We start from the raw sequence: 21700 nt of genomic DNA, 5'->3' as shown, positions 1-21700 counted from the left end.
ACCGCCACGTTGCAGGTTCGAATCCTGCCTCGGGCCTGGATGTGTGTGATGTCCTTGGGTTAGTTAGGTTTAAGTAGTTCTAAGTTCTAGGGGACTGATGACCACAGATGTTAAGTCCCATAGTGCTCAGTCATTTTTTTTTTTTTTAAACAAAGTTTTCCGAAATTTCTTCAGCAAAGAATGTGAAGTAAATATTCCAGATTTCGAATCAAAAACAGCTGCCAACAAAACTAACTCAGAAGTAGTGTAGCAAAATGGCATAAATCTATACCACTATATAAACACAAGTCAGTGTTTAACGTTACCAAAAATTTGAAAAGTTCCTTACTGATTTACTTTAGATTTGTACACGATGATCCAATAAACATTCAGGGGGACATAGGGTACATCTCTTTTCAATTTATATGGCACTAATATAGATATAAATGAAAACCACTATTAACAAAACTTTTGAAATATCCTCACTGATTTACTTTAAATTATTACGTGAACCTCTAATAAATGTTTGGAAGGACTAGGCTACATATAATCTTACCACACACACACACACACACACACACACACACACACACACCGCAAAGGGAAAACTTTGTTAGCAAAAAAATTTCGAAAATTTCTTGACCGATTTACTTGAAATTGTTACTCGATAATGTGATAGGCATTCGGAAGGATATAGCCCACATAATATTTTTGTACCGTGTTAAATATATATGTAAAGGGGAAACATTGTTAGCTAAAATCTCAAAGAGTTCTTACATTTAGACTGACATGCTGTATATTTTTTAATCTACTATGCACAGATTTTATGTTACAATGGACTGTGAGAAAGAAAATGCTGTGCACGGCTGCAAAAATGTTTTCTTTGTCACAGTTTGTTTTAACAGAAAACAGGTAAGCCCTCTTTATGACGCATCAGCTTGTGATTAGAGTATTACTAAGGAATCTGAATAATCCAAAACTTCATAATCCTACATGGTTGCAGATTACAATATGCAAAATACTATCACTGAAGCTACAGTCGTAACAGGTCCAGCAGCATGAGAGGTCTCTCATACTCTGTACAGCAGTGACCCCCTCCCTCCTCCCCCAACCAATTTACCATTCAATTTAAGGACTTCAGTTCCAATCAGTGTTTCGTTGGAAATAATACTAAACATGGCTGAAGATAATGAGAGGGGGGGGGGGGGGGCAGGGTTAATAGATGAGAATCGAGAGGGTAAAGGAAAAAAGGACAGAGGAAAGGTGGTGGTGGAGGAGGAGGAGGAGGAGTTGGAGAGAAATAGGGAGGAGGTGGTAGTGGGCAGAGAGAAGGGGAGGAGGAAGAGATGAACAGAAAGACGGGGGAGGAGCAGATGGACAGAGAGGAGGTGGAGGGAGGGGGGAAGGTCGTAAGGATGTATATCCAATTCCCATACATATTTAGCAATAGTGAAGCATTGCCAGGTTCTCTAATCATTTAACAAACTAAAGCAGGGTGTATACGACCCTGGACATCCGGGATTTTTCGAATTGGAGCTGAAGCCCTTAAAATGAATCGTAAATTGGTTGGGGGAGGCGGGGGGGTCACTGCTGTACAGAGTATGAGAGACCTCTAAACATGGCTGGGCAGATTCATATTCTTGAGGGGGGGGGGGGGGGGCGCTTGTTTCACAAAGCACCTAGCATCCAGCACACGTTGGTGTATTGTTCATTCATATGATTTTTGAAACGCATCCCTGTTAGAATGTGTTCAAAAATATGAAAAAATTAAGTTGATTTCTGAATGAATCATAAGTTGATTTTTGAATGCGTGGACAGTGTACGTGATGTCTCTGCCAGGGCAATCCCCGTCATATCTAGAAATAAACTTTGATGCAGACAAAAGGCGATTGGGCTATACCAGCTGAGCGGAATAAAACTGAACGCCAACCACTGTTTAGGAGGTTGACTGGGTCTGCGAATGATCAGCGTTGTTATAATTACTAGCGAAAGCCGTAGATTAAACTACCAGAGTGGAAATAAACGACTAACAGGAATAACAGGTAAGAAAGATTACATGTATCTTCTCGATGTATCCAAGAAAATCAAATTTAGACAAAGCTTTCAGCCAGACCGCTACACTAATAAGGGCCAGTTATGCAGACCCCAGCTAGCAGGCACTTAAGTTCCATTCTGGGAGTAGCGCGGAAAACGCGTTGTACGAACACGTAATAACGCCTAACCGGAGAATAATGTCGGATAACTAAACCGGTGGGGTTAGTGAAGTTAACCGGAGAAAAAGTTTTGACCCTGGCAGGAATAGTTACAAAATTAATGATAAGGTTGCTTGTTAGAACGAGGAAGGAGAAGTAACGGGGACATCACACAAATTATAGAAGAATTTGACAATTCCAGACTTATATAAAAATATACTACCTTTCAATCTCATGCATGAGAAGCAGGAGCATATGAATGAAATGTGAAACTATTTCCTAACAGAAAGCTTTTTGCTTGTGTTAGGCCTAATAGGCATTTGATGTTCTAACTTCGTGAAAATGACAATTTGTTCCAAAACAGTCTCGTTTATTTGGTGTGTATTACAACTTCTGCAATATTAGACAGGCCTATTTCGTTTTATCTATCACACAGTGACAAAATACACTTAATCAGATCGAGAAACCACACCAGTTTGTATTAACAGCTTTTTCAGTATTAGACAACGACATTTCATTGTTCCGTGTAGCAAAACGTTTGACGAACTTTGATGAGGTAATAGGTTCTTTCACAGAAAGGAAAGCACACCATGTAAAGCCGTAGCAATATTAGGTAGAAAAATTTGCTAGACTTAAGGATTGAAGAAATGTATACTGTCTTGCTTGTCTCTTGTCTTCACTGGTTTTATGTATCCTATGTTTAATTTAATGTCACATATAACAGCAAGTTATTAGTTAATAGGCAATAAAGAGTGCAGATTTTCTGGAGTTCTTGTTCTCTCGGTTACAAATAATCCCATCCACTATTAATTGCAAGTTTCTTTTTTTAAGAGGGACAATATGTCAAAACGGCCAGTGGGAGCGAGAGAGGCACCACAGGACATTTTAATTTCTACTGTCTTGGATACAGTTTGATGTCATCAACTACAAGATATACACATTTGAATTCGACAGAGCGAAATACAGTGATGTGCGACAGAAGAATGCTGTGTGAAGATGCGTGGCACTGCACTTTGGCACACTTAAGACCAAAAAACATGTCTTACATTTCCTCAAAGATGTATGTTTTAAGTATCAGACCCTTCAGAAAGATGTGCGCTGCAAAGTGAACAATTTTTTGAAAAGTCGTATTAATTTTTGGCGCCGTACCTCAAACGCTGGAGGTAGGGGGAGGGGGGACTATCTAGTCTTGCCCCGGTTCGGAAATATCGTAGATCCGGGACTGATACACAGAGTAGTCTATGTTGCAGTGGGGAGGTTGGTAGTCTCCACTTGACCCGTATTTACGTTTATTGATTTTACTGTTTCCGCTTCGTTTATTGCTCTCACATCAAATGAAAACAAAACATTTCTGTGGCCGGGAGCTGTCAAGTTAATTAAAATACATTCACATAATTACAGAAGGCTAAAATAAGTTATTAGTTTCAGTTTTTATTTTATTTCCACCTTTATGACAATCAAGAAGTAATCGCTTTCCAGAACAGTGAAGTTATTTTTGTTGGTTTGCTAAAGAAATTTGGCTTTTACCAATCATTTCCTCTGAGGCAGTCCCTTTATTTGAAACGAAGTATTTAATTCCCCACCATTGGCCAGTTTCAACTGTTTGCTGCATGTGCACGTTTTCATCTTCTAGCACGTATGGCATTATGCCATAATAAAATACCAAACATGATATAACACAGTACTGGTAATCAAAGAAAATTTACATCCGAATCTGGACATAGGAATGTGCACTTTAAGCCAAATTATGCATTTTAGTATGGTTCACGAAATTCCGATGCTCTTTCATGCACTGATGTCTTGTTTCTTTTATGATAGAAGATATTTTAATGTTTTACACGTACGAACATGCAGGCTTCCTGCGCCGTGGCGCCTGTTATCTGGCGCTGTGTGGCAGCTGCTGAAACAAACGTATTTCTAACAGTAGTGGGAAAATATTGCGAATGGTGGTTTGAAAAGCGTTGCTTCCAAAGTAAATTTTCTTTAACGCAAGATAAACTATGTGCGAAAATTTACGACAAATTTCTTAAATAACAGAGCGTTTGACTCTCATTTAAAAATCAACTCTTTGTGGTCGACTATTAGAAAAATTTCGTGTCCAAATGATGAGACATTTATGTCGTTATTAAAAATTTTACTGGCGCATTAGCGTGATGTATCTTAATGTGTAACACGCGCAAAAAAGATCAACATTATATGTGGAAACTTAGATTCTCTTCCAGCTTAATCTTCAAGACCAATATTACATGTGAAAGTTTTGGTTTTCTTGTAACAGCACCATGTATATTACTTTAAACCGTTAACTTTTCCTATTTGTGTGGTCGCGCTACTGAACAGTGATGTTGCTATTGGCTGAATACATGAAGTGTCCTATGCTCTGAATATCGGCCATCAGCTGGCGAGGTCATGTGACATGAGCTATGACTGGCTGCACATCGCAATCTCGATTTCAATACTTCGGAAAGTGGCATGCGGTGTTTTGTGGAATTTGAATTCATACTTTCGTCATACGAAAATGTGCAGCCTACATGTTGCTGTACATCACAGATCTTTCGAAAAAATGTTTTCCCCTCGTAAGTTTCGTTTTGTAAATTGCCGGGAAATTCTAAACCGGTGTAGAACCGTAACGATTCAATGGATTGATAAGTTTTACAGTTCTGAAGAAAAGTATACTGTCACTTAACATGGAAAAAGTGTATTGTCACCCCGGGAGAAATGGTATTTTTAACTGGGAAATCCGGAAATTTTTTTCGTTGTCCGCGTATACACCCTGTAAAGTTTTCTGACCGAGATAGTATGCCAGTTAGATTCCTTTCAGATCACGTACAGCTAATGAATCAATGAAAGATCCATACCTAAAGACTGGAATGTTCCACAATTACATAATACTCTGGAATGGAAACAGAAGTAATCTACTGAATTGCGGACCTATATCACTGACATTTATTTGCAGTAAGATTTTGGAATGTGTACTGTGTTCAAACATTATGAATTGTCTCAAACGTCATGGTTTATTGACAGATAGTCAGCAGAGATTCATAAAATACTGTTCTTGTAAAACACAACTAGCTTTTTATTCACACGAAGTAGTGGATGCTATCTACAGAGCATCTCAAATTGATTACACATTTCTAGATTTCCAGAAGGTTTTCGATAACATTCCTCACAAGAGACTTCTGATCAAAGTACATGCCTAGGGAGTACCATTCAGGTAAGCGACTTCTTTCAGTATTTCGCATTAGAAAGGTCACATTACTTAGTAATCAACAAAAAGTCATTGAGTAAAACAGAGGTGATATCTCTTATTCCCCAAGGAAGCGTTATAGGTCCTCTGCTGTTCATAGTCTGTGTTAACAGTGTCTGAGGCAATCTGAGCAGCCCTCTTAGATTGTTTGCAGGTGATGCTGTCATTTACTGTTTAATAAACTCATCAGAAGCGCAAAACCAATTGCATAATGACGTAAACACAATATCCGTAAGGTGCAAAAAGTGTCAGTCAGGTCATGTAAATGAGTGCTAAAAGAAATGCATTGAATTTGTTACACAATAAATCACTAATCTAAAGGCTGTCAGTTCAACTAAATATCTAGGAATTACAGTATTTACAAACACCTTAATCTGGAATGAGCACTAAGATAATGTTGTGAGGAAGGCAAGCCAGAAACTGTGTTTTATTGGCAGGCATACTAAAGAAACGAGCTACACTATGTTTGTACATCCTGTGCTAGAGTATTGCTGTGTGGTATGGGATCATTATCAGATATGACTCATGGAGGACATCAGAAAAGTTCCAAGGAGGAAACTCGTTTTGTATTATTGTGAAATGGGGGGTGGGGGGGGGGTGCCACAGATATGATAAATGAGTTGGTGTGGCAATCGATAAAAAAAAATTTGTTATTCTTGCAGCAAGATCTTTTCACAAAATTTCAAGTGCCAACTTCCTCCTGTGAATGTGAAAGTAAATCGTTGGCACCCACGTACATAGGATGGAAATGATCATTACAGTAAAATAAGAGAAATCAGAGCTTATGCAGAAAAATATAGGTGTTAATTTTCCTCTCACTGTTAAGAGTGTGGAATGATAGGGAAATGGTCTGAAGGAGGCACTTTATTCTCTCTTGCTTCAGTATTAACAACCATCTTTACGGGGGAAAACATTGGATCAAAAATACGTGGATATTCAAATAACTTTTCTGATAATGTCTTTACATAATATGAGTGGGTGGAAAGCTGATCAGAGTGATGTGCTCAACAGAAATGCTGAGTCACTGCATTTGGCAACATTGCGTCATGTGTAGTGGGGGAACACTTGTTGTGTGGCTGCCCAACTGATCCACTTTGCCTACAGTAGGGCTTCTTTCTTGTTACAAGCAGAACAGTCAGCTGCCATGTGTGTTATGTGGGTTGACAGTAGACGAGATCCCTGTTTGCATCTCAGTACTGTGGTGAGTTTTCTCCTGTCCCTCCTTTGCCCCCCCCCCCCCCTCTCACTCTCTCTCTCTCTCTCTCTCTCTCTCTCTCTCTCTCTCTCTCTCTCTGTTGTTGTTTTTTTTCCATTAGTAGATGATACTTCAGCCTGTATATTTCCCAGGAGCTTATCTAGTTGCATAACAGTTCTGTTTATAGATTTGTGTATGACTATTTTATAGATGTATATCTCTCTCTCTTTTACAATAAGATTATAAAGTCTTTGAAATTGCTAATATAATGTGTATAGTCCATAGTTTCTCTCTAAGAGTATTGTCAAATATCTCTGTCTATGAAAGCTGTGTTTCTCATTTAATTCGTCCTGCTTTTCAAAAAGCTGATGTAAATTTAATGTTCCATCATTGGCACAAGAAACTTTTCTACAATCAACTTGTTGTTTTATAAGTACTATAAATGCTCTCTCATTTTTTACTCTGTTTATAATAATTACTGAGAAATAAAAAAAGATATGATCGGCATACTATACACTTCTATTTATTTCTTTTAGATACACACACATTACTGTGCCTGTGTTACTAAAATTTGCCACAAATACATAGGATTCTAAAAGTAGTGACAGTAAAATGTTTTGATATGATGCTATTTTCTAATGTTGTTGCAAAATCCACAGGTCTAAAATCAGCAAACAAAGGTGTGCGGTATAGATGCAGTTAATGGCATAAATGTTTAATATTTATTGGTGATGGTGTATGTAGATATGTTTGTGTGATTAACACAAATATCCAGCTGAATGAATCAAGATTGTTTAATACACTAGTTAATGCTGATGATGTCATCTCGATTTTCAGAAAAGAGAAAGGTCAAGAAGGAATAAATTAGATTTAATAAAATAAGTACTTATATAATATGAAAACATCAACTTGTGATATTACAATAATTATTTTTAAGGCAAAACTTCTGTTCATATTAATTTAAAAAAAGGAGTAGACAAGGGCGTGTTGAAAAGTAGTGCCATTGAATGTACATGGAAACTCTTAAAGCTTTTCAAATAAAAGAGACATTATTAACATTCTGTGTCTTTATTCTTGATGTTTACATATTTATTTCTCAGTGTAGTCACCTCGACAACAAACACATTTTTCTCGTGACACGAGTTTGTTGATACATTGTCATTGCGGAATGTTTGACTTTGTTGATGGAGCCACAACCCCGCCGCTGCTTGCACCACTTCATTAGTATCAAAGTGAAGTCCTTGATTGTGTTCCTAAAGTTTTGGAAACAGATGAGAATTGAATTTGCACCAAATGTGGACTGAGAAGTGCATGATGAATGGCAGTGAACCCAGTGTGTCACATTGTTGCAGCTGTCACAGTGCTTGTGCATGGTGTGGCATTGTCATGCTGAAGGAGAGGATGCTCCATGTGCGGATGAACTCTTCGAATCCAGAACTCAAGTAAAACACGCTGTTTCTCAGGCACAGAGATAGTTACGTTTCACGCCATCATGTTAAGTGCTACAGTTCAGCATCAGATGCTTGTAGATATGGGAAAAATAAAGAAGTAGAATGTTAATTAAAATTTGTTTTATTTTAAAGCTTTTAAGAGTTTTCACATAAAAAAATTTGGAGAAATTACTTTTCAGTACGCCCTCATACCTTAGCTTTGATTCAACTTACAACTAATAATAATAATAATAATAATAATAATATACACAATTAGTTAATCAGTCTGACATGATATATTATACTATCAGCTGCCACCTAAAAATTAAAACATGTTAAAAAACATAATTAGGAAAAAATAACATAATCCCTTGAATTGCCATATGAAAGATAGTCATGGCTTTACACTAGAAACAGGGAACACTCACTCAGAGTGCAGAAATGAAATTGTTAAGAGTTATCAAAGGCTTAAATAGTGCAGATAGATTCAGAAAAGAGGATATTAGAAATGAGCATCAGATAGGAAATATACAAGAAAAGCTTAATAAAACAGGAGTTGGAATAAATATTTATTTCAAAATGGACTACCATTGCAGCATTTTTGTGAACGTTCAAGGCCTATAAAATTCTTAAACTACCCTCTTCAGAGGCAGTGATAGCCTTCCATTTGAAATATTCATTCACTGAACTAAAAATGCTATGTTTCAGATCACATACATAAAAATTTAGTTGCAGTCCAATTTTTATGCATAAATTTGCTTGTAGTTTTAGACATTCTATTATATAAATTAAACACTTTTCACTAAAGAACCACACTCGTCATGAAAACAAATTATAACAGTTAATTTATTGATCGCAAGTGTTGTCCATTGTCTTTGGTTATTGGCCCCTTTGGCCCTGTAGTGATAATACAACGGAACAGAAGACAACACCATGCTGTAGTAGCTGTCCTATAGATAATTAATTTGCATTTAGTTTCTTTTGTGATACAGGAGTGCAGGTCAAAGAGTTTTCAGGCGCATGCACATTTCTAACAGTTGGGCCATATATATCAGTTATATGTATTATGTAACTCGGGCTAGATACTTCCACACTGATAAATTTTTTGTTATTGCAGTTGGTGATGTTTCTATTGTGTCTTCAATTATAAATTACTTCTGTTGGGTTTAAACCTAGTAGACAAATGCATTTGCCAAACCTTTATTAATTTCACATACATAAAGCAATGCCAAAGATCAGAAGTTAACTGAAGAAGAAGAAGAAGAAGAAGAAGAAGAAGAAGGGGAGGGGGGGCAATGTGTTGTCACTGGGCACTGATATGAATACTTGAGTTTGTAGTCAGATACTTTCTCACACTACCCAAAAAGTAAGAGAATAGTACAACTGCATGTTTCCCTGCTGAAAGTTCTGCCAAAGAGTGCCTGTCATTTGGTACATCGTAATTCAAATAGTAATAAATAATGCTATGGATAACAACCACATTCATGGTATGGTGAAATCTTAATAGCTGGAAGATTGTGTGGATATTTCAGCCATAAGAATTGGAAATTAAATCTAAAATTAAATTGTTTGTTTGAACCTCTGCAAAAATCAATGTATTAGTATATTTTCTTGATCTGTACTTCAATTTTAAAGACATGCTTCTCAAAATAATGGTTCAGATTTAATTTTTTAGCAGTGTGTTCATTATTGATGTGTTTCAATTTCAGACTCTAAGGAGTGTAATTACTTAAACAATTATCTATTTGGCCACTGAATGTGTGCATAGTATATAATTTAAAACACTGTGAATTTGCCATCAGTAACATACCTATTCACAATGCTTAATGCATAGAATGATAGCTAGTGAGGCAGGTAGGTGAAAAAGACCCGGCTTAAATCTATGCTGCTGTTAAGTGTCCACTGTGCTGGTACTGTGGCCAGCCTGGGAGTGGTTTTTAGGCAGTTGTTAAGGCAAATGCTTGGCTTAACCCCACTCTCCACCTCAGAAAATACGATAAACAATTAAGGTACGAAAGCCTCTACTTATTTGATAAATAGCATTGGACTCCCTCATAGTCATTTGCACAAATGTAAGCTGCTCCATTGTTACATTAAAAGGAAATATTTTGTGTTTCTTTTACATTCACCTTCATTTTTAAACAGTTCCACATAATAAAAATATGTTAACCTTTTATTCTTATTAAAATAATACAGCTATGTATAGTGAAAAGAAAATGAATGTCTCAATTTGTGGTAGTTCTGCTACTTTAATTTTCAGCATTCATAAGGTACCTGGCTCACATTTAGCAGGTTTAAGTTATTCTGAAAGCTGTAATGGGAATGTAGTTTTTAAGCTGATCCTTTCAAGCATAAGCTGGCTACAGCTAATTATTTGAAAATTGTGTTTTCTAGACGGGTGAGAGTGCGTCATCAGCGAGTCGTGTATCATCGCGCAGCCGTACAGCCGATGAGCCACATATTGGGAAGTACAAGTTGCTCAAGACCATTGGAAAAGGAAATTTTGCCAAGGTCAAATTGGCCAAGCATGTGCCCACTGGAAAAGAGGTATTTATAAACAATACATTGCCACTTGACTGTAGATTTAGCACATTTGGTTCTTTCAGAATAAATTAGACCAGGGATTTTCAAACTGTGCATCATAGTTCCCAAAAAATGGTTCAAATGGCTCTGAGCACTATGGGACTCAACTTCTGAGGTCATTAGTCACCTAGAACTTAGAACTAGTTAAACCTAACTAACCTAAGGACATCACACACATCCATGCCAAGCAAGATTCGAACCTGCGACCATAGCGGTCTCGCGGTTCCAGACTGCAGTGCCGAGAAATGCACGGCCATCATAGTTCCCAGGCAGGAACAATGTATGTGCTTGTAGTGACAACTGACAAGTGGAATTACTATGCAGTGTAGTAGATAGTAGTTATATTTTTTTGCCTTACGGATTTGTTTCTATTCAGTAAGAATTAGTTTGAAGTTTAATTTCGACAGATGAGATTGTGTTTTGTTTTGTCTGTCTTCCGTGATTCATCTCTCTCTTCCAGTGTAGACAACTTTTTAAATGCATTTTGTAGTGCTAAAATGCTGGAAGTATGATGGCAGTTCCTTGAATTTCAGTTTTACACGTACTAATGTTGGAAATTAAGAATGACCAGTTTGTGTCATTTATTTCAAAGTCTTAGCAACTTATTGCATATTTCCTAATGAAATCACATTTGTTGTCAAATCATGGCAGTTTGGTAAACAAACCATGAGGATACTTTCCTGCTGTTAAAAAGAAATTCCTGAACAAGTAGTGACTACTCCAAACCTCTTTTTTAATGTAAATCACGTACTGTGTAGTGAAGAGCAAGAAACATCACACTTCATCAAGAAAAATTTGGCTAATAAGCAGGTACATTACATTTTCTGTGCTTGTCACACAGTTTTAGAAGACAAGAACTTCCGTACTTTAATACTTAAAGTCTTTATTCATGGATCATTTAACTGAACTCTACTTACTTTCTGAAGCATTTTCAGATCAGTTTGGTCAACAGAACTAGATCAGAGATCCTTTCAGTACAAAACTTCCATTAGTGCTTACCACTGAAGAACAATAGTCATTTGTTGAGCTATTGATTTTGTTGCAACAATAAGATGTAAGAACATTATAAATTAATTAAAATAATTTACATCAACAGTTGTTAAAATGAAATTACTATTATTATTCATTTGTTTTGAAATTACTTCTATTTATTCCACACTTGAAAGACTGATGTCATGTGAAAAAGAGCTGCAGGTGATTATGCTCAGGTCCGTGGAGGCATGGACCCAGAAAGTTTGAAAACCACTGACTTCGACATAGGGACATACTGCACATATGCCAACTCAGTTGGTTAAAACTAAATATTGTGCTTGACTGGCCAAGTACACTGTAAATTGAAGTCTGGAATTGTCACAGCCCTTAAGTTTTCACTCTCTCTGTCATTATGCTGCTGTATTGTGAGATGATAGCTGTAGTGGCAAAGTAAGATGTCAGCTTTAATCTTAAGGCAGCATGTGGCAGCTGTTAGTATGGAGATAGTTAAAGTAGAGATATAGTGACCAGAGAAAGAGCTGTTGTGAAAAAAATTTTGGCACCCTACCCATTTTAAGGTGTAGGGTGTAAGGTGCAGAGTAAGTAGTAGTTCATAGGGAACTTTTTAAATATAAACTGTTAGAGTTATCTTCTTCTGATAACTGTTAATTTGTAGTATCTACTTTTCACTCCTCACTCCGTACCCCGCCCTCCTCCTTTCAGATATTCCAGTCAGTACTTCTGCCTGATCCTTTTGTCTACAAATTGTTTGCATCAAATATACCTTCAGCAGTTTTCAGAGAGATTTATTGTTTTCTGTGTGTTGGAATACCAACAATATGAGGGAAAAATAGATGCTACTTGCTGTAAAGATGCTTCGTTGAGTTGCAGTTGCACGCGTGCACGTGCGCACATGACAGCCACCTCCAGCTGGAAGCTGGAATGCAACTGTCACATAGAATGATAAAGTGGAAGCAGCAATCTGGGGGGGGGGGGGGGGGGGGGGACTGACAATGGATAGTAGGGTACAGGTGGGGGAAGAGAAGAGCATGTCCGGCATACAGTGTAGGAGCTCGACTGCCAACAGATGCAGTGTCAGGAGGCTGGGGGGGGGGGGGGGGGGATGAGATGAGATGAGCGAGGAAGGGGAAAGATAGGGCAGCATACAAAGAGGGTGAGGGGACAAGGCTAGGGAGGAGGTGATGGGACAGGGGGTGGAAACTGTTGAGTGGAGGTAATAGGGCAGGAGAATTTCGGGAGTGAAGAATGTGTTGTAAGGATAAGGCTCTTCTGCACAGTTCTGAATAACTGGTGATGGAGTGGAGGATCTGGATGGCTCGGGTTGTGAAGCAGCCATTGAAATCGAGCATGTTGTGTTCAACTGCATTCTGTACCACAGGATGGTTTACTTTGCTCTTGGCCACCAAACTGTGATTATTGCACAAAGCTGTGCTTCACACTGAAATATACTTTGTAGTTGTAAACAGTAATCACATTGAAATGCTCCCATTTCATTTGTGTTACTATCAGTATGAGAATACTATACAAAAAGCAATTGAGGTGATCTCCACAATGACTTAACTGAAATACATGGTCCAGTCTGGTTAATGTGATCATCACCTATGTCTGACATTATCGTCTAATAACCACTCGCACAAAACAGGTGGCAGTGGAGGGTATATGAAGCATGTCGGGCACAGAAAATAGTGTAGTCTTTGTCGTAATGCAGAAGCGGGTTGATTTACCTGATGACCAAAGGGCATGTTCATTGTCTTTTGGACCAAGGGAGGAAGCATTTTTGAAACAGCTAAGCTTGTAAACTGTTTGGCATGGCACTGTGGTTAAAGTATATCATGCATGGCAAAATGTCGCTATCCAAAACTGATGCAGAGGCAACTGTGGTGCACCACAAGCCATAGATGACAGGGTTAAACGACGGCTGTGGAGTTGCGTTTGAGTGAATGGATGTCCAACTGGTGAGAAGCTGACCAACCACATGAACTACTGCCAACACTGTATCACCAGTGATTGTTCAGTGAACGTTGATGCATATGGGCCTCTGCCGCAGGCACCTGGTTCATTCTCCCATGCTGACTACTGTTCATTGGCTATGGAGGCTGGAATTTGAACGTCAGTACAACTGGGTGTCCTCTGAGTAGCAACAGGTGACTTTTTCAGACAATTCATGTTTTTTACTCCAGCAGCAGGAAAAATGTGAAAGAATTTATCTTGCAAAATCTTGTGAAGGGTCTGTACCAGAGGAAGAAGCATTATGGTCTGGGGAATGTTTTCATGGGGTTCCCTGGGTGATCTCGCCATTTTGGAAAGCACATTGAATCAGCACAAGTATGCATGTTTCCTTATGGACCTTACCCATGTCCACTTGCAGTTTGTTTTTCCTTACCACAACGGCATCTACCAGTACATAATGCAGCTTGTCATACAGCTCACAGTAAATTTTTTCATGGTTCAAAGAACACCAGGATGAGTTTACCATAGGACAACCTCAGTCTGGCTGTTCGCGTGTTGAATCCTCAAACAAGAAACCTAGAGTGGCTGTCCATGGCACTGGAGTCGGCATGGCTTAGGATTCCTGACAATATCTTCCAGGACCTCACTGACGTCCTGCATGTCTTGGCAGTGTTTCACATTCCAAAAGTTGGTTACTCAGGCCTTTGACAGGTGGTCACATTAATGTGACAGGACCGTGTATATTGAGATATAGTCACAGAGCAACAAAAGTTTTAGTTTTTTTTTTTAATTCATTTCAGACTCTCATACATGGGGTAAATTTCAGTCAAATTTGAATGAAATATTGTTGTTTCAGAATATATGATATGATAGTGTAGTATGTAAGAATTGCTGACTGATTGGGATTGCAGTTATGCTTCGATCCAGAAAACACCCCAGTTGTTAGAATACTTCCACAAATTGAGATAGTTACGCATTGTTGTAGCAGATAGCTGTAAATTAGGTTGGAATGTGTTGATTTTCTCCCCTCTTCAACATTGTGAAGCTTAATGTGCTGTAGGATCATAACTAGCAGCCCACACTTCTAATGGGATCAGAAGTTGTCTTATAGATCATTTTGGTGTGGTACAATGAGCAATACTCTCAAACTGATTTCTGAGCATTTTTAACTTATTTGGATACAGATCTTTATCACATTGTTGCACATATTAAAATTGCTGCATTGTATGGTTTTGTAATCAGTTATAAATTTTGTGGGTTTTTTGGCTTTTTGCTTGCGAAGTGCATCACATCTATGAACCTAAATCGGAATACTAGTTAAGAACATTCACTTGTATTCTCAGCTAACATGTACAAATCCCAAAAGTGTCTATTGGCTTGCACTTAGCTCTTTAAGCAGTAAGAAATAGAAAAAATGCTTCAAGATGTTGTCAACTGAAGAAAAGTAGGCTGACCTTTATGATTGTATCAGAATTATGTACAAGAGTAGTGAAGAGATGCTTGTAGATAGTTTGTTAATGAATGCTTTATAATTGTTGATGAAGTCAGTTAGTACTTTGTGCTCTGAAATACAGATGCTGCCAACAACCACCTCTATAAATCAAACAGTTCTCTGAATGATCACAAACCATTGCTGAACTTGTTTATAAAATTGCTTTCGATAAATGTCTAGTGCCCAGTGTGTTACAAACTCACTCACATTGAAATTCGGTAGAGTGCTTTGTACTCCTATTAACGTGAGGTCTTGATTTTGTGAGAAAGCAAGCAAATAATAGATGACAGCAGTCAGGTAGTCAACATACTTTTTTTACCTGTGTACAAGACAAGTCTTTTTGCCCGAATCTATCATTCAGAAAATACATGGTCATCATGCATTCACATATTATGCTATTGGTGCTGAATTCAATATTTGTAGCATTGAGTAATAGCTTCATACAAGGATTATTTTACATTTGCAGATGAAGCTTTGGTAGCTGAGGTCACACACAAATTTAATTTCATGATTTCCGTGGACTGGGAGTGGAAGCAGTGGCACCAACTTGGTCGAGCACCAGGTTGACTATTGGGAGGGAATGGTGAGCAAGGAGCAAATGTTGTTGCAGTGAAAACCACGGGAATGCCTCTTGTGTACCCGGCTTTTTATGAATATCTTCCATGCTTAAATGGCAGTTTCCCTATGTGCAATGAAGTCAGAACTGAACCAACTTTACAGTCAAATTGTCAACAAAAGTGCGCATTTGTACAGGAAACAAATTATTTATAAGTTAAATGTGTTTGTGCGGGTAATTTGTAACATGGCGCAACAAAGTGAAACATGAGCTTCAGCTGGTGATAAAGCAGCCTGTAGGGCGTAGATGGTCCATATTTTTGCACAATAATGTTGCGTAAAATTTTCTACTACTCCACAGTACTGTTGATTTTTAAGGTTACCAACATCTTATGAAGTGCATAGTCGGCCCAAACTGGTCCTATTTATGCCATTTCAGTAACAGGAAGCCAAGAGGAGAACATACTCTTGTCATTCCATTTAGATTGTCATTTCTGTAAGACCAGTAAATAGCAGCAATGGATAATAGACAGAAACCACAACCATGACCTCATTGAGATACATGGGTCTACAAGTCTGTGGATTACAGTTTCTTCACACAGGCAGTACAGTGGTAATATTGAGTTGGCGGTGAGTCAATGAAGGAGAGACCACAAACAACTTTGCTGCAGAAAGAAAAGTTGTTGTCACAATAGTGAGTATTCGTAGGTGGTGTCTAATGAAGAATAATTAAAGAACAACAGTTCCACGTGCCAAGTTTTCAGTGGACTTAACAAAATATGTTTCTTGAATTGGAGCAGCAGGCTGTTCAGTATGTGCGACAGAAATATAACGAAGGGTTTCCTATTACTTTGAAATTGTCTGGATAAGTAAGGAAGGATGATAAAGAGGTGGAGGCTTACGTTACAGTTCAGAACAACACTAACTCAGTGACTTTACATGATGTTTGGTAAAAAAGGTAGTAAGACAGATATTAATCATTGCCAACCATTTTCACTACTTACCAGCTTCTCAAAGGTACTAGAAATATTACACATGCAGGAACAATATCACCCTTCTCTCAAAATAAGACATTAAGTCAATCTCGGCTTAGATTTCAAATGGTCTATTCTCGGAACATGCTATTTTTCTCTTCACCATTCAGAATGTACAAAATTTAAATATGATATGATATTACCAGTTATTATTTTTCTGTGACTTGCCGAAGCATTTAACTGTGTAGCTCACAGTATTCTCATTGAGATACTCAGGTATTATGATATCGGAGATCTTTCCAAACTCTTTGAATGGTTAGACAACAGCCTCACAGAAATCACCTGACCATCTTACTGGGAAACCTTTAACTCCGAGGAGAAAATTAGGCTAAAGGCATGAGAGGAATTTCAGTAATGTGTGCCATGTAACAGTCTTGATTCTGTGAGAATGCCTTCATCTTGTGGTACTTGCAGTAAATTGTCTACCTGCATGTATGAAAGCAACAGTGAAATATGGAGCGAGCTTTCTTTGAAATATAGAAAGTGAAATAGAGTATCCTATGGGTGTTAGATGTAATTTTTGTCAGCAGTGCACACCATTGTAGGACAGAAAAATGCACTAGAATGAACATGTGATCCCAGTGACAGCTTCCAGGGAACAAGCATTAGTATGATAGCAGATAAAATAGTATGATGACAGATAAAATTTAAAATAATGTTGTGTTCTGAACAGTTATTCTTGATTAGGGGGAATGGTAGCTTCTGTTAAAAACTGGGACGGGGGAGAGAACAGGGGGCCGTTGTAATACAAGTGGGGATGACAGTCAGTTGACCTTCATAAGCCGTTACTGCTCATGGTTGGTAGGTGGATTTGGGGGAGGGCACCAAAAAGCAAGGTCATCGGTCGCATCAGATTAGGAAAGGATGGGGAAAAGGAACCATCCCAGCATTTGCCAGAACCAATTTAGGGAAATTGCGGAAAACTTAAATCAGGATGGCCAGGCACGTATTTGAACAGTCGCCCTCCGGGATGCAAGTACAGTGTGCTAACAACTGTGCCACCTAGTTTGGTCTCTGCTCGCAATGTCTGAGCAACAAGTCTGGAAAGCTGCACACCATGCCATTATCAGATTTTGTTAGGTCATGAAAAACTTTCAGTATTACATGCTTGCTTAGCAAAAGGAGTTCAAAGAGCACCATAAATGAGTTGTAAACTCCTGTGGATAAATATTTAAAAAAAAAATCAATATTATTTGTGATCTAGGGGGGTTTCCGGAAATGCTTGTCAGTGGAATTAAATTATGGGAACTGCCATATCATTATCACATAGGAACCATGCCACCTTGACCTTTGACTGAACAACTTAAAATGTCCTGGTCAGTGTTTGTAGATGAAAGGGATGCATTTTTAACTGCCTCATCACTTGAGATGAAACTTGAGTACTTCGCTACACGCACCTGAGTGAAAACAAACTAGGAGAGGAGAGGAGGGGAAGGGAAGGGAGGGGAAGGTAAGGTAAGCTAGCTCCACAGAAAGCCATGATTCTTGACAGCTGCAAGGTGCTTGAAACTCATTATAACTGTCTTGTACCCCTCATCTTCTCTCCTTGAGAATTGCACCATCAACACAGCACATGGCAAAACCAACCATTTAAACAGAACTTTCTCATTCATGAGAATGCCTTCGTCCATACAGGAAATCTCTGTTTCTAGAGACTAGATACAGAGTGATTCAGGAGGAATGTCACATAATTTGTGTGGTTATTCTACATGTGAAAATAAACTGAGAAAGTGCTATGAACATGCGTCTGATTGAACAGTCATTATGGAACTGGAGCAGTTTGATGCCTACTCACATCCATGAATGATAATGAAGACGAGAGAATATTACTGAAATGCTGTATAGGCACTATGGTGAACAGAATAATGATGGGATGTGTGACTGATCCGTGCAAGAAGAGGTGTTGAAATAGGCCACCACCCACACGATGCACTTGTCAATGCATTGGAGGGTTTTGCATATCGATTATCATCTTAGTTGGCTTTAATGCATGCAACAGCATTGGTAATGTGAACAAGAAGTTCTTCACATATCCCTCTTTAACTAATTCCATAAACAAAAGTATAATGGAGTGGATCAGGTGATCTGGCAGGGCAGGTAATGAGTCGGCCATGGCCAATACGCTGTTCAGAAAATGTATTATTCAGATATTGGGATACTCGACTGGTACACTGGATCAGTGAGCCATCATTTTGCCCATACATTTGCCATTGTTGCTCCAATGTCGCATCTTCCAAAAATGCAGGTAGATCTCCTGTCAGGAAATTTGCATATGCTGCAGCTCTCCTGCAATTTGGCAGGAACACAGGCCTATTACAAGAGCATCGATCGTACCACTCCATATATTCACCGAGAACCTGACTTGGAATCTTGTCTTCCTAATGTCATGTGGGTTCTCCATAGCCCATTACGAGAATTGCGAGTGTTCTTAATACCATTGCTTGTAAATGTAGCCTCGTCTGTAAATAAAGTGTACTGCATATGCTCACCCATTCACAAAATTTTAGACTGCTTACTGAGTCACCTGGATGCAGATGTTACATGAGCTGCTCATGGAATGCGTACAAGCCACTGGAATGTAACGTATTCCACACGCGCGCTTGTGGAATATCGAACTGATGACTAAGGTGCCCAGTACTTGTGGTGGGACTCCATTATACCATTACAATAATGTCTAGCCTTTCCTCAACTGACTGGATGGCCTTACATTCTGTTGTGTACACTGGATAATGTTCGAAAAACCCTAGGAAATACCTTGGAATGGGGGGTTTGTCAATCAAGGAAACATCTCTGGCATTCTGTCTAGCTCCAAGGGCACTGCCATTACAATACCCATACACAAACAATATGTCTGCGTATTCTGCATGGGTGAATATTATGCGACATGTTGGTATTCAGACACAATGAACTTAATCAATTAAACATTGTTCGCATACAGTGCGTACAAAGCCTCACGACTGCTCAGTGATCTAACCTATGATTGTACACTATGTATTCTTGCCGCTGTTGCCTAGGTGTGACATTACAGTGCTGCCATATGTTGGAGAAGTGCTTCACACCTTTTGTATGGGTCGCCGGCTGGTGTGGCCGAGCGGTTCTAGGCATTTCAGTCGGGAACCACGAGACTGCTATGGTCGCAAGTTCGAATCCTGCCTCGCGCGTGGATGTGTGTGCTGTCCTTAGGTTAGTTAAGTTCTACGGGACTGATGACCTCAAATGTTAAGTCCCGTAGTGCTCAGAGCCATTTGAATCAATTTTTTTTGCGTGGTCAGTAATCTGTCACACCATTATTGTGTCCACCACAACCCTACACTGCTTTTCGGTAAGTAATGTTCACACTTGTCTTCATATTCATTCTGACTGAAAATACAGCCACATGTTCAAAGTTTTTTTTTTTCCTTCACATGTAGAATCATCTCTTAAACTATGTGACATTCCTCCTGAATTGCCCTGTACACGTCACACTCAGCTCTCGCTTTAAGGAGAGTATACACTTTCCGAGAAGTGTGACAGCAATATGGGTGGAGGCATTGCCATGAATGTGGAAGACCTCTCATATTGGTTGGTTATTCTTTGCTGTGTTGATGGTACAGTACTTTAAGAAAGATAAGTCAAAAAACCACTTTCACCTTCCAGCTGTTTCTATAGGCACTTGCACTACATCCTTAACCTAATGGTACATGGAAAGTGTAGCGCCTGCATAACATCGGATGTGGTGTGTCTATGCTGGGCACCCTGTTTAGCACTTTCTCATTATCTACCTGTCACACCAGTGACAAATGCAGTACAAGTTCTGAAAACATTACTATTCTGTTTGCTGTAGTGAACGGTGCATACTGTCTCCAACTCTGTAGAAGACATGTTCCATTCATTTGCTTAAGTGTGTGAAAGCTTCAGAGCATTGGAAAAGTAATGAGGAGCTGCTGAATATGCAGGATGGTAGACATGAAAGTGATGAAAACACTGTTTATGAAGCAGAGAGAGAGAGAGACGATTCCCCCATGCTTTACCTTTTTTATATTTAAAATCCCTATTTTACGTTTTTCTGCATTTTAAAAAAATACACACAATTGAGGAAAATGTTAAAAAACACACAATCGAGGAAAATGTTGAACCCCTCTCAAAATATGAGCAAAAACGCATGTAATTGGCATATATGATTAAAAATTGCATTCTTCTCCAATACTTTGTATAAAATCTGTCTAAGTGTATGAAATTAAATGTACAGTAAAATATTTATACAACCATTTGTGGTAATCAATTCATCGGTTCTTAAAAAATCACAGATGTGTAACAGCAAGCAAAACCTCAGAAAAAATTGAAATTCATGTCTGTGTACAAGGTAATGAAACTATTTTCCGACATGCTGCAACCACAAATTATGCATTCAGAAGGTACATTTTTGAGAGATCATCCTTTGTGCTCGCCCAGAAAAAAGCAAAAATTGATGAATGTGAATTAAATCGAAAACATCACAGCAGCTAAATGGTTAAACCATAAACATAAATGTGGACATCTGCTTAATAACAAACTTCTGTCATCATTGCTGTTATTGTTTAATGCTTTTCTGATGAGCCACTCTTCACATGCTCAGCACCATTAAAGTGTTATTTTAGGCTTGTTGAGAGAAACACACACACACAAAAATGAGTTTACTTCACCCATTGATATTCCAAGCCAATAAGGTGCCTGAAGCTGCTTCGGACAAATCTTCCCAGCAAACCCCTAAAGAGAAGCGAGAGAGCAAGCAAACTAAGAATTAGTCTGCTAAGAGGCAGGACCCTCTGGTGGCCCCAACACTACCACTCCCTCTCCGTTTCAGTCCTGCATCTGAGGATGCGGTGGAGATCTTGGCGTCCCCTGCGGATCTGGATCTCACTGATGCTTCATCCACCATAGAAATAGCTACAAATAGTCAATCGGTGGTATCAAGTGACCCTGAGGCATAACCTGCCTCCTAGTGTGGTTCATGGCTTCCTAGCCTCACGATAACATCATCCTCCAGTGGAATTGCGGCAGTTTTTCCCATCGCCTGGCTGAGCAACAGCTTTAC

At 38.7% G+C, this 21700-nt stretch overlaps 1 protein-coding gene across 8 annotated transcripts in view; it reads left to right on the top strand.

Moving 5' to 3' along the window:
• LOC126184939 (serine/threonine-protein kinase MARK2-like) overlaps positions 1–21700 on the top strand; it is a 297700-nt gene that overhangs the window by 128254 nt on the left and 147746 nt on the right. For all 8 annotated transcript variants that reach the window (XM_049927665.1, XM_049927649.1, XM_049927638.1 and 5 more), the window contains one exon: positions 10435–10587. In XM_049927665.1, the coding sequence (XP_049783622.1) occupies positions 10435–10587 (153 nt within the window). The remainder of the gene's footprint in view (positions 1–10434; positions 10588–21700) is intronic.

This window comes from Schistocerca cancellata, chromosome 1 (assembly GCF_023864275.1).
Source record: "Schistocerca cancellata isolate TAMUIC-IGC-003103 chromosome 1, iqSchCanc2.1, whole genome shotgun sequence".
In the NCBI taxonomy this organism is placed as follows: Eukaryota; Metazoa; Arthropoda; class Insecta; order Orthoptera; family Acrididae; genus Schistocerca; species Schistocerca cancellata.
Note: the sequence above shows the minus strand (reverse complement) of the source record. Positions and strands in the feature narration are given on the sequence as shown.